Genomic DNA, 14,236 nt, shown 5'->3' on the forward strand with positions numbered 1-14,236 from the left:
AAATGGTAAACAAATTACATACAGATGAAATGAAAGTACAATTACTGAGCCACGATGATACGCAACCCAGGCAAAATTGCTAAGAACATGAACAATCGAAATTATGGCAATCGTCGCAAGAGCCAGACAGCGGCGGGACTCCAACCACGCACCTCTCGATTGCCGGACAAGTACCCCAACCAATTACGCAACTCTGGCAACTATACTACGACGACTTACCAAGGGGCCTCATCCACGTTGCAAGGCAGATGCCAGCGTTGCGTAATTGGTTCTTAGGCACCTTGAAACTTGCGTTGTCTGTCGTCTATCTCATGAGGCGTCTATGGTGTGAGTGATGCTTATAAGCGCAGGAGAAATTCTCACCTGGGCACCCCTTAGGAAGGATGGAGAGGAGGGCAATGCAGATCCGTACGGCGATCCCGTGCATCAGGCGCACCACTAGAAGGCCGATCACCCCGATGGGAACAGCGAGAAGGGCGAAGACACAGCGTAGTGACACGGACCTGTGGATAGGGGACCAGCGGACCACAAGGGAGGAGAGCCATGACTTTGTGTCAAGCGACGAAGCAGAAGAGGACGGTCGTCTGCTCCCGCCGCCTCCTCTGTACGTCAACATGGCTCACTCCTGGAATGGACCAAACACCATGCGAATATGTTATTCGACTTGCTGGTTACTGTCCTAACTTTTCGTCATAGGAAAGCTTTAGTGGATCGTGCGCTATTCGCTTTGCGTACGCTAAATAAGATCGTCTTGCATACGCAAGGAGTCCTTATGCGAGCGTACGCGTTCTCTTTCGATTTTCTCCCTTTTATCTTTTTTTTTTTTTTTTGCTGCACGGTAGCGATGTGGGAGAGGTGAACATTGCTTCCATAAACAGATAAATTCCATAAACTTCCTCCGTAACAGATATTTCGTGGCGTATCCTCGGAATGTTTTTGTTTGTTCGTTTGTTTGTTTCCGTGAGAGTCCGTCAAATTGCGCTGTATTATGATTTGATATGTTCACAAGTAACGAACAGAGTTGCTGTCGTAAGAGAATAAATTAGGTGAGGTTCTAAATTACGAGCTTGGTGCACAAGTTGAAATCCCCAAATCTCAAAATATTCACGAAGTAATATAGTTGCGCATTAGGTAAAAAAAGCTGCTGGTGTCATATTCTGCTTACCGTAGTTGGCCTCGCTGAGGGCGGGCCGCTCGTCACGACCAACGCAACGCGTCATTTAATGGGAGCAGCGCGCGTCCTAGGCCGACTTCCAAGGAAACCGTCGGGGGAAACCCAGGCAAAACCTCCTGGAAGCACGGCCGTATGGGCATGAGTAAAAAAGCAACCAACACGGCTTTACGACAACGAATGGCGCGAAGGCAGCGAACGATAAAAGTGACAACAAAGCAGCGACAAAGATAACTTCCCGGAATGCAGACGCAGCATTGCGATTTTCTCTATTTTCAAAGTGCCGTCCGTTGACAATACAAAAAGCCATCTGCTGTACACCTAACATTTTATTAATATACACGTTGCGCCACAAATGCGCGTTGCTTAGAGCCATAGGTCGTCGCGATCATGATCGCGGCAGCCTTGCCAGTGCTTCGTGATCGCACTTATGATCGCGATCATCAGGCTTTGATAAGGCATTGCGATCATGATTGCGCCGACCTGTGCTTGGAACTCAGTAACCTGCCTCACACTCTAATGACCTTCGTTTTGTGGTTGTACCAATATAGCAGCTGTCGATGAACCAATCAATATCAATCCGTATTACAGGTCACTTCTTTTTTATTTATTTAGTTAGTTTTTTCCTATTCAAAGAAGTACCCGTGAGGTACCGCGTTAGCATCTAGGTTTGACACATGCGTCTATGTTCAGCTACACCTGCGTTCTTTGCGCTGGCATTGGAACCACAACCACTGTCCCACACTTTTCTATGTCTGTGGATGTAATTGCGCAATGGACGTAACAGCTCGTTGTGTACGGTTTTCCGTTGGATGTAACGGCTCGTTATATGTACTGACTTATGGATGTATCGGCCAGAAATGGACGTAAAGTCTCGTTGGATGTAACGGTCGTTTGTGTGTAACAGCAGGGTGGATGTAACAACTCGTTTTTGGATGTAAGAGCACGATGGCCGTAACGGCGCATTGGATGTAGTGGCACGGAATCCCGCACAAATAGGCTGACTCACCTTACGTGTAGATCTACTCCCAATTATTATTATTATTATTATTATTATTATTATTATTTCCCTTTCTTTCTTTCTTTTCTTTTTCAGGAATGGCGTGTGCAGGAAAGCGTTTTTGCTTTGTCGGACGTTGAACGCGTAGCGTCTTATCGTAGCGTGTGCAAAACGATAGCCTATACTTACGACGCACTAAAGCTCTCGTTTCAACTTTGCCCCATGAGATCAGCTGTGGCCAGAGGGCCAGACTTTTATACCACCTTTCATAAGAGTTAGGCGTCATCCGCCGGTATGGAATTAATTTATGAAGAAAGCAGCAAGAGTAATCTTTACGTTGGTTATTTCGACGATTATCCAGGGAGGCTTGAAAAAAGAAGATATCAGAGCTGAAGAGGGGAGAAACGTGCCCTTATGCTTAAGATACGATAACGCCGCTATCTCCACACTTGCCGATAAGACTCATCGACCGTTGTGCATGCTCATGTATAGTACAAGCAGGTTGTACACCACGGAGGAGGGAGGAAGTCATCAGTGTGAGCAGTGATCACCGTAATTGTAATAAAACTATTCTGACCTCATCAGAATGATTAAGAAAACTGACTCGTCAGATAGATAAACCTCGTGGAGAGGTGAAAAAACGTTCCTGTATTTCACCTTGAGTTACATGTTCAGACAGACGAGAGCGAGAGCTCAACAGTTGGTCTACATAAGACACAAGGGAGAGAAGAAAGGTCACGTGGTACAGAGATCCAAAGCGTTGTACACAAACGGAAAGAAAAGAAAACGGAGCGAACCACAAACACACCGAAGCCACCCACCTCGTCCAGCCAGACCGCTGTAACGCAACCGAGTTAAACCCGACACTTGTTGTGGTTATGGCCTGTGGAGTCAGACAGGGGTTCTTCGAATTGTATCAACACCGGGGATCCCGCCTCGAGATGGGTGGCATGTTATGGTTCCCTCCAATCTGCCCCTCCGTGTATACTTCGACTGATATCATTTGGTTTGAGTACAAGAAATTCACACGCTAAGAATACAGAGCAAAGAAACGAAACCCGTGCCTTGTAAGTGGCAGCACAAAAACTGTTTATCGAAAGAAACTCCGACGACCTTACAGGTTGATTGTGTCTGGAGGTGCGAGACCCCCCTCCCACCCAAGAAAAAAAAAAGTCAGAAAAATTTGCATAAACAGCAGTTTATTTCGCTTTTTTTACCTCAGCGTCTGAAAAATTGCCCAAAATTTCCAAATATAACGCATAAACTTGCGAAATTGCCTGTTTAGTCGTTCTAAGTTCAACCACAAGACCGTGGTTCAACTATTGAACTGGTTCTTGTAACGTTTGTTGATCTGTTGTACGGCGCTGTACCCTATATTTTGCATTTTTGAGTTAGACAAACTAAACGTTATTCCACTTTTTATCTGTACGGTGAGTGATATCACTGTTATGAATCTTAATCAGTGAGCAATGAAAAGTTTATCTTTAAATTTCTGTTCCGTTCTTTCTTAAAAGAGCCCCCTTTCCTCCATTTCAGTAAAGTCAAAATTACGGTCATTTTCACCTCCTGTGCTGTATGCATTTGCTAGCTTGAAGCCTCGCGCTAATGGTTGCATTGACCTAAACTTGCTACACTTCGTATTTGCGTGCTAAATGCGAGCTAAACAAAAGCCAATATTTTCCAATATATATTCCACTGTGGTTTGGTCCATAATGTCCGCTAATCAATCCAAGACGCGCAAAAGTGAAAAGTTCGTTGTTTTTCAATAGTTACGAAAAGACATTTAAAAAAATATTTTGTTTAGATGTTCAAAATTCCTGGAAACTTTTCATCTCTGGTTGTACCCGGAGAAGAAGCATGTTTAGAAAGGAGGACCCCAGAGAAGCGCTAGAATGATAGGAGGTAATGCGGAGTATCCAAATGAAATAACGACAGAGCAGCTTTTGCGCCAAAAAAACTCAAGTCATCAAATCATCATCAAAATAACGATAGAAATGCAAAAATTTCTGAAACATCCAGTGCGATCGGCAAAGTGAACGTGATAACACTGGTTGGGATCCGGAGAAATCGTCCCCGGTTGGAACCTAAGTTAGAACCGGATCCTAGGTTAGTTTTCAGAGGTTAGGTTAGTCTAGGCTTGTTTTTGACAGTTCACCATGCGGTTGAGGGGGGCTACCCACAGCTGGGCACGCGCCGTTTGACGAAAACTACTTTTCTTGCGGGGACGATTTCTCCTGGGGACATTTTTTCCGGGGGACGTTTTCTTCGGGGAATTCCAAGAAAGTGCATGGACTATCGTTGAGCAGAATCCTTGAAGTAAGAGCCTGGCAGAGTGGTCGCCGTGTCTGCTCAAGGCTGCTGGTCATGCGACGACTCTGCCAAGAAATCATACTTTTGGTAGCCTATCCAAACCCACTTCCACTATCCCGAAAAGAGTTCCCGAAACATGACATCTCTTCCTTGTGGCGAACTAGCTTATGACACTCACTCCATTACCAAAGCGAAAGGAATAGCGAAAGGGACTGGAGTCGTCAGTTGTGTCGAACTAATCGTTACGGCGTTCCACAAAAATTAGCCGCCTGGACCGCGATCTCCGGCACGTTTTATGATTGCTCAATGTGATCTGGCCCCCTGGGATTTACTGTCGTCGCTCCCAAGCAGCCCACAAAACATGTCGTGTTGCTGTGGTGCAAAATCGGCGAAGGTGGGACATCAGAACCATTCGGGAACTCAGGCTCGAAGTACAGAAGGCAAAACGCAGGTCACGGCAGATGGTCACACATTACCTTAACTTCACAGGGGAATGTCGTTGACGCACGTATCAAAGGCGGAAGGACAGCAGTCTGTATGCACTCGCGTAGTATAGTCCGGCGTACTCATTGCTTGACAAAAGCTTCGGTATCTCACGGCGATGTCTCCCGATTGGGTACACATAGCAGAAATACGTTAATGATCCCTTGGCTTGTGTAGGAAAGCTTATTTTTAAAGAAAATCTTAACTGCATGTATGCTGTTTCGTCGACCATGTCAGATAACGGACGGTGTCCTCTCCCATCCACTGATTTCTGCGTCGTCGGGCTATCTCTACCCGCTGCAACCGAAGGCGCTTCTCGTATCTCAACCCCACTACGACAATAGAAGCGTCATTAAGCTGGATGCCAGATTCCGTACATTCCTATATCTACACAAGTGCAGCCTCCTTTTGCGCTTGTCTGGCGCGCGCGTCTTTCACAACCGTGTGCTTGTGCCTCGATAACAATACAAGGAAAGTTGAAATTCCAGTCCTCAGGCATTCCAGTCTAAAAAGATGCGCTGTCCTTCTCTTCAACAGTTCACTTGGAAGACAAGACATTTGAAAGGATAGGTAGTTTTCAGGAAACTTTTCGTATAACTCCCCGTTCTCTCACTCACTAGCTCACTATCGAACGGGCAATGACACGTGGTTGGGGGAGATGTCCTAATAGCTTCTTTGGAAGAGGATTTTTTTAGGAATGACACGAAAAGTTTAACACGGTACTTAAAACAGGGAAGAAAAAAAAACGAGAAAAGATAAATGCAAGATCCTGATTCAAGCGCTAGCATAAATTATTTGCGTTGCGTTTTTGCTGGTTTCCTTTGCTGGAAAAGGTCTTGAAGTACAATGCTGGACAAAAGTTTACGAAACACGCTCCTGCGCATTCCGTCCTCAGAGTGACATGCTAGCAGCGAATGGGCAGACATAATAGCCATACATGTGCCTAGGTAATCCAGTCATCTGTTTGCAAGTCTGCACGGTACCATTGGTTGCTGCTAGCGCGTCGATGCGCCGGAACCTGTTTCGCAAACTTTTGTCCAGCACTGTACCATCAGGTTCCAGCTCATCACGTGCTCCAATCGGAGAGACTGTCACAGGGCCATGCTCTGGTTATATTTGCTTTTCTGCTCTTTCTTTTTTTAAATTTTTTTTATTGAGGATGCTACTCGTTCATAGATAGGTTAACGCACTTCGTCATCGCATCGTCGTCATCATCAAAATAAAGTTTCTGTGATCGCATTTAACCAAAACACTCCCTCAGGCGTTTTACTCTTTCGTGACCAGACATCCAAGAACATAAAGATTTTAGGTGGATCACTTGGTTCGTTCGCGTGGCTCTCTCTCTCTCTTCTTTTCTTTTAATGACATCTAAAGAACTATACACTAAACCATTGTGAAGAGTGTTGTCAACTCTATTTATCTCGGGGGAGCTTTTGCCATAAGTGCCATAATTAAATTTTCTGAACTAATTTAATTTCCTACTAGAACGGTAATAGCTGGAAAAAAATTGCGAAAACCGCCGTTTCGAGGCGCGCAGATTGTCGGCCGAGCTCAGTTCCCCCTCAAGTTTATGCAAACACCCTAGTGCATTGCTGTCCTAATACTTTACAGATCGCCATTGCCATAATTTGCGAATTACTCCCCCCCCCCCCTAAGTGTAGCTCTACGCAGCACGAACGAATGACATTCAGTGTTAATGTCATTCGCTTTAAATGACATGCAATTTCTCTCCTGACAAGGGTATCAGAAGTGTTACAGAACAATAAGCATTTTCTTTTCATTATTATATTTTCACCCACTTGCGTCGGATTCAAAGTGAGTCACTACGAAGTAATTTGGAAAAACGCACAATGTCTCTAGGCTCTGTTCCTTATGTCCAGTATCGCTACCTTATGCATTACAACCGCTAACCTCATCTCTAATAGTCTGCATTTGCAAACAATCATAATATCACACTTCTCTAAATCAAATTTAAGAGAAAAACATCTTCTCACAATCAACACATCCTGCGAAACATGGATCAAACAGCAGAGCTCCAAGGGTACTTATACTATACATGCGGCGAGGGTGCGTGACAGTTTTACGCCTCAACAGCTTTGAATATTCTCTCGTCATCATGTCACATCTCATTCCTTCCATTGTGCCTTGGGGATAGTGAATTTCCCCGTTCATCATCATCAATTTATCTGTTGTTCTTTCCCCTAGCTCAGCCCTAAAGAGATTTCTTCCCATTGCGAAACTGAAATTATTTCTATGACATACCTGTTGCACAACTAATAATGTCGCTTTAACACCAGGAACTTCTTGAGAGAATAATTTTTGTTGTTTCTTGCTAGCTATAACTGTAATGGTAGAAGTCTTAGTCATCTTTGTGTGGTTACTGCTGTCGGTGCTATGTTATTGTTATACATTACTGACTATTGTTCACGTTGCTGTTTTGCGGCTACTTGACTGCTGGCCAAGTCAACAAACCGATATAGTTTAGGCCAACCTGATTTGTTCTAGGACACGTGTGTTGAATAAGTGATAGTAATAATAATGTTGATAGTACCAGCGCCAAGAAGAGCATGCCCTGCTCATTATTTCCCGAATGAGGGTTTCCTTCTCAATGCTGTTAACTATGAAGTATATGCGAAGCTGACGTTATCAAATTTGATTAATTAATTGCGGACTTCGAAGCAGTGTGGCTCGTGTCCCGCGATGCGTTACCTTCAAGCCGCATCGAAAGCCGCAGGCTTCAACGCTCTACTTCAACGCGGAATGGTGTCGGTCTGTCTCTTTACTAATCTACGGACACAGACGGAATCCAGTTATAGCACAAGTGGAAACACGGCCATGGACACGGCAGACGGTCTTGAATAGTTCACCTTTGATACTTGGGGAAGCCACTTACTCCATCCAGATACTTCTTGCTATCTTTGGGGCCACACTCCAAGAGAGAAGCATTCCCCGCAAGTGTCAGGACCGATAAGAGGCATGCAACGCGTGCCGCGGCAGACTGGGACATGCGTTCTGTGCAGGACGCATGCAGGTAGCGCGGCCGCCTCTTTACATGCATGGCTAGCCACATGGAATCTTGCATGTACTGGCTGTCAGGTGGCCGCGTTGCTTTGCACTCACCGTAGAGAGTGTTCGTATTGTTGCGGAGGTTGAAAGTTAAAGTGGAATAGTGCTCTTGCTGGGCGCGAGGGACCACGGATGTGTGTGCATGCCGGCCTCAGTTCTTAGACTAGCAAAGGTCTAATCGAAATAACCGTTCGAAATACATCGTTTGTGGAACCAAAGTTGATTTGTATCGTACACTCAAATGGAGTGAATTCGGAAGCCATTACAGCGTTTAGCCACGCAGATTGTAATTATTCACCGTTTTACTCCCATGAACCCGATAGTTACTCCCTTGCATTGCAATAGTCCCTAAGCTCCTCATAAACTTTTAGTGGAAAACTCCTAAAATGATATTATCAATGAGCAGGAGGAGGATGGCGATGATGATGATTTGTGGTAGTGGTGATTCCGACAGAAAACAATTGCCAAACACACACTGAGTTGTCACGAAACACGCACACACAAACAGTTGAACAGCATGCAAAACCCCGAAAAAAAACTCATAGGCTCAAAACCCGTTGTCTACGTCAATGTCCCGGAAAAATTTCACTACGGCGGAGAACGCCCGGGGTCTGACACTGCGATGCCAGGGCCCAAGTACTCTTGAAACACTGAGCGCACGGCCGTCCACTGCTACCAGCTCCGACTGTAGAAGCCTAGAAGGCGACGGGCTTCGGTATGCTGTACGCAGGACATCAAAATGTGCTCGACGTCCTCCACAACACCGCACTTTGAGCAGTTTGGGGAGGCTGTGCTTTTCCGATCATATATAAACAGCGACGACTATATGGGACATTCAGACGGAACCGGTGGATTGGGGTCTCATGCATGGACCGAGGAAGCGAGGCTGGGACCACGAACGAAAAGTCCGGGTCTACACTAATCAGTAGCGGACTTCCAGAATCACTGCGCCACAGGTTGCTGCGTAGTATCTTCGTTAAAGTTGTAAAGTGTCCACGTGGGTTAGAAACACCTTGTAGGTGCAAGTGATGTGGAGTTGCGCGGGCCTCGAAGCCAAAATCTCAGTTTTATTTTTTCTTAAACTCAAATCAAATCAAATCAATCCTCGTAAACTTCGGCGTATTTAGTGTCGAAAAGGACTAACCGTTGTACATCTAATCCCCCAAATGGCTAAAAATATTACTCTCCTGTAGAGTTGGTGTTGCGTAGGAATGTGACAAATTAATCGCGATTCCTGAAAGTACTCTCATTATTTCGATACAGCCATATAGTTAACAACGTTTGTTTTAACGTTGTTTGGATTCAGTCATAATTACGTCTCGTTGATTGTTCTTATCGTAGTCGAAACCGCTGCCACACTAATTTTAAAGCTGTAAATGAACACAGTGTTCGAGTATCTATCAAGTGCACGATGTTTTTAGATTCTTGGAGCAACGAATACTTATCATTTTAATGTTTCCTGTGCATACAATTTCTATTTAGTTAGATAGCTTCACGCGTTGCGCCTCACAAGGTAATTGACGCACTTTGAACACTTCAGCCATAACGCAGAAGCGTCCTTTGTAACAAGACATCCGTTCACGGTTGCTACGAATATGGCAGGTTTAGCTTTTAGTCCTGTCCAGTTCAGGTCAGGTTGCGGATAAGGCGGCGACGTGTTCTGAGCGATTAATTCTTCCGGGGTACCACAAAAGCCACGGAGTACTAACGGGGTACTAACGGGGTACTATCACCGTCCACTGGCAGGGTTGAGCCAAAGTTTTGCCCCAGTGAGTAAAAAATTGTTGTGCTGGACGAACCAGGTCGGGTGCGAAGTGTTCAACTGGGAGAGGAGAGGCAAAACATTTGAACGTAAACGAGACGGGAGAGAGCAGACTTGCGCGCGACAAATGAGGCCGGGGACGTCGGAGAGCCGTTCCGGATCCCTATTATCGGTAGCGTTAGGTATTACTGAACTCACATACAAGTGCTAATGTACAGTAGGAAGCAATGATGCCGAGGAGTACACAGTCGATTCAATCCAAGCAAAGATATTCGGATTGCGTTTTGCAGCGTCGTGTACCGTGCGAGAGCTGCTTTGTTCCCGCAGAGGGTAGCTGACATTCCATTGAGGACACAAACCCGAACGACTCCACCGGTGGTTGGAACTTGGGCCCCGCCGGTCGTGGATAAAAATTTGCCATCTCAATCGAATTCGTCATGAGTATGAGCCAGACATGCACAAAATACTGCGTAAAAGTATTTAAAATAAGATACTAAATATTTCACGTAAAAACTATTTAAACTACAGTGAAAAATGCCCAAAACTCAAAGTAATTAGAGTAGAGTATGAAATACTCTAAGAAGTATTTAAGATACTCTTTAAAGTACTTTAGTATTAGCAGTAAGTGAAACGCGTATTCTGAACGTGGCCGTACAACTGAAAGGAATAAATTTCATCCGCCATACTTAAGCATATATTTTATTTTGCAAGGTCTCGGTGTCAAGTAATGTTTGGTGAACCTTTGGTGAACTCAAGTAAACTTTGGTGATGTATTCTGACCCAAAACTTTGTAATCCCTCCTGTATGTCAGCTCGGGTCTTACAACCCCTGGCCCCTGTTTATCTCTCTGGTGACCAAGGAAATAAATTCTGGGATTCTCTTGTACCTTATCCCATTGGGATTCACCAGGCAATATGGATAGGAACCGTTTTCTGATGAAGGGGTCGGGCTATTGACAAGCAAGGCCAAGCGTGGGACCAGCCTACTGTACAGAAGGATAAATGTTAGATGCCCGAATTCCCCCCAAAAAAGAAAACAAAACAAAGGGGGTTAAGTTCCAGTGAACGAAAATCTGGGCACAGCGGGGGAAGTGTGCTGGATACGGCTTGACGAGGAAGGAAAGTGTTTTGAGTACTGAGTAGCAAATACTGAAAAAGTATATTAAATACTTTAAAAATACTTGTCGCAAACAGTAATGAGTAGAGTACCAAAATACCGGGAAATGTATTTAAAATAGTGTATTTTGAGAACATACTCAAGACACGTACAAGTCTGGTATGAGCTAGTATGTTCAACTACACAAACGCATCACGGAGCCTCCCATTTGCCGTACAAGATTAGCATTGAAACAATTTCGGACCATCCTATAGGTACACTTAGAGTACGATATTCTTTTTAGGGATGACGAACGATCTGCATGTGTTGAAACAAAGCACAGCCTTCGCAACACGTGCAGAAACATACAAGAGTTTCTCGAAGTTGTCAGGGCGCAGACTTCTTTTTATCAACCGATATGAAAAAAAAGAGGAAGAAGAACGATGCATTGAACATGTTAAAATTATCCTATCGTACGTTATGCGCGTATTTTGTGTGTATGCCGCTGCAATTTACATACATTTTGAGGCTCTGCGCCTGATTGCAGAGACGGATCGAGCGCAATGCGTTACAAATTAATGCATTACATCTCGGGAAGGGGGGGGGCGGGAATCTATTTATTTTCACAGGAAAGGCCAGCCAGAATGGACGGACATCTCGCTAGTGAACGATGCTAATGTGCTACATTTTGTATAAGAGAATCGCATAATGTATTGCCATTACGTTTTGACCAAGTGATGCGTTGTGATGACATTAACCTTTCAAGCATTGTCTAAAGACAGCAGTTAGGAATGTTGCCCCGTACAGCGAAAAAAAACTCCTAGTCTTCCCCTGTCACCTTTGTTACGGGCCAGGTCACTAATTAAGAGCTCACGTGGATTCTTCAAATAGGAACTCCTTCTAAGCTGCAATTAATCTGATCAATGATTGCGTATTTAGATTATTCGTGCTGCTCTCGTCCCTCGGGAAAAGCATTCATAGATAACGATTTTATTCCTATTACTTTTATCACTATAACAAAAATTTTTAAATGAAATAAAGGTCTAATCACGTCACTTTAGAGTACACGCTTCAAACACAACGGAGAACTATGTTAGAGACACCTGCGAAAATGTAATGGTAAGGTAGCGTCCTTACTTCATGAAAGTGACAGCGTTAGTGGTGCAATTACCAAGCATGAAGGTACTGCATTGCGAAATGAAAGTAACTTCCCCGCTCTGGCTGACGGCGATGGCTATGGATGAGCGACGTCACAAGTTCTAGCAGCGCAACCCAAGAGCATCTTGAATAAAGAAAGAAGAAGATAGCGGAAGGTCGAAAGGCTACGCCACGTTATCTTTTTTAAAGAGTAAGAAATGTGCGTGTGAAAGCGGACTAGGCGATACGTTGTCAATCGCATGAATTCGTTGGCAATTTGAGAAAATTCCACGAACAACAAACACGCATTCGTCGCAAACGATTATTTAAAACAACCGGCAGATCTTGTCCAAGAAAGAAACTGTCCATGTCAAAGCGAACGCACGAAAAAACACGTCTCCCTTTCAGGAGTGAACAACACTGCCCCTGTTTTGTGTTGTAGTACGGACACACGGTATTTGCAAATACAATATAACTTGTAGACCACCCCCCAACCCAAGTGCTATCGAGGAAAAAAAAAAGCAGAAAACACATAGTGCTTCTTGCGACGTCATTCTCCAACCACATTTTATTTTAGCCTTAGAGTAGGTGCCTTGTTTGTGGACAAGCTAAAGTACACCGGCCGACAGGCTTCTCGGTAAGTATCACATTTTCTAGAGTTACGTTACATCTTCGAGAGTATCATAGTACATCACAGAAACACTCAAAAATATTACATAAACGGAAAAATCATACAAAATGCTACTATTACTGCGCTCCCCTGCTCCGTTTTCAACCAACTCATCAATCAATCAATCAATAAGCTGGGGGAAGCATGCTTACCGATCCCAGCCAGGTGGCATGGCGTGTAGCAACGCTCCTCTGGCGGCGGCGGCAGACCTACTGGGATCAAGATAACAATCAGTCTCTTATCTGTTTTCTTGGCCTCTGAGCGATTAGGTAGCGCGGGTCAAGCACTGAATCAGCCTTCTCAGCTGTTTGCACGCATGCAAAACGAGCTTGTTCTTCACGCTGTTGACGCGACGGACGCACGCTCTCTAAAGGCGTTAACACGTTTTTTTTTTCTTTCCTTCTTTCTTGCATTTCTTTTTTGTTTAGTAGGAGCGGAGAGGCTGGGAAGGACGACACTATAGAGCCGGCGGAGAGCCGGAAGAGCGAGGACAAACGCTCTTTAAAGACAAATAACTACGGTGGAACACCAAGTTGAGAAATGGTATCGGATTAGACTCCTCAAGACGGTCCCCCGCGACGATTGGATAAACCGTTTGCGGGGACCAATGAGAGCCCGATCCGCATTGTCGGCCTTCTTGAGAAGGAGAGGTAGAGGGAAACGGTACACTGCGATTTCTCTCATAAATTCGCTCATAAATCACCAAGGACGCGACAGATGACTCTCGTTCCTTTTGTGTTATTGTTAAGGTAACTGCGTCCCCCATTCCGCAATTAGAAATTCTTCCGCTTTGGGGCCCGTTTGACAAAAAAAAAATGAGACTCGTGCAAATGACGTCACGCGCAGCCTTTGAGCCACGTGACATTGAAAAACATAGGGATGTATCACAGGTGTCATATTGCGAGTCGAATGAAGCAGCAGCGGGTGATTTTTCCTATTTCCGCTCGTAATTACGCGCATGCCGCAACAACTCACGACGAGCGCTCCTACTGCAACTCCTGTGCAGCAATATATTTTCCAATGTCACGTGACCAAACGTGACGTCACTGCAGAAGCCTCACTGCAATATCAAGGTCCCGTCATGCTCACGCATGCTCAGCCGCCGCGAAAGCAGAGCAGATGACTTGTGGATCTTCAACAATGGACCTTTTCCCAGTATATGCGTATGCGCGTGCGCAGCCACCTGCAGGTGGCTACCATGTTACTAGTTTGGGGGACAGAATCGGTTTTAAGGCGACGTGGACTTTGGAGGCCGAGACAATTGATGACGCTTTGTGTACTCGTAATCACTACAATACGCATTCACTCTTTTCGCATTCTTTCCCACGCGACGTGCCAGTTCGAAAAGCGCCGCCATGTTTATTTGGGATAAAGTACGACGTTGGACATTACGCCGCTAGGGGCGACGCGAACACGGAAATGATCCATTACTCACCAGATATTTGCTCACTCCCTAAAGGCTTAAGTCAGACAAATGCTCACCAACCATGTCATTCAACTGCAATATTGTCACTTTGTTTGTCACATTTCGTGGAGCAGCGC

The 14,236-nt window shown here is 45.0% G+C and overlaps 1 protein-coding gene across 5 annotated transcripts in view; it reads right to left on the reverse strand.

Moving 5' to 3' along the window:
- The window catches only part of LOC135391722 (uncharacterized), a 22,754-nt gene extending 9,848 nt beyond the window's left edge, over window positions 1–12,906 (reverse strand). The window contains exons 1-2 of one of the 5 annotated variants that reach the window (XM_064622133.1): window positions 12,847–12,906; window positions 364–625 (exon numbers count right to left, since the gene is read on the reverse strand). In XM_064622133.1, the coding sequence (XP_064478203.1) occupies window positions 364–616 (253 nt within the window). In that variant the 5' untranslated portion in view covers window positions 617–625; window positions 12,847–12,906. Of the gene's footprint in view, window positions 1–363; window positions 626–1,165; window positions 1,291–4,957; window positions 5,137–7,831; window positions 7,854–12,024; window positions 12,045–12,846 lie in introns of those variants that run through there. The other 4 variants (XM_064622136.1, XM_064622137.1, XM_064622135.1 and 1 more) reach the window with 4 other exon arrangements.
- Window positions 12,907–14,236: the final 1,330 nt, after the last annotated feature.

This window comes from Ornithodoros turicata, chromosome 4, assembly GCF_037126465.1.
Source record: "Ornithodoros turicata isolate Travis chromosome 4, ASM3712646v1, whole genome shotgun sequence".
In the NCBI taxonomy this organism is placed as follows: Eukaryota; Metazoa; Arthropoda; class Arachnida; order Ixodida; family Argasidae; genus Ornithodoros; species Ornithodoros turicata.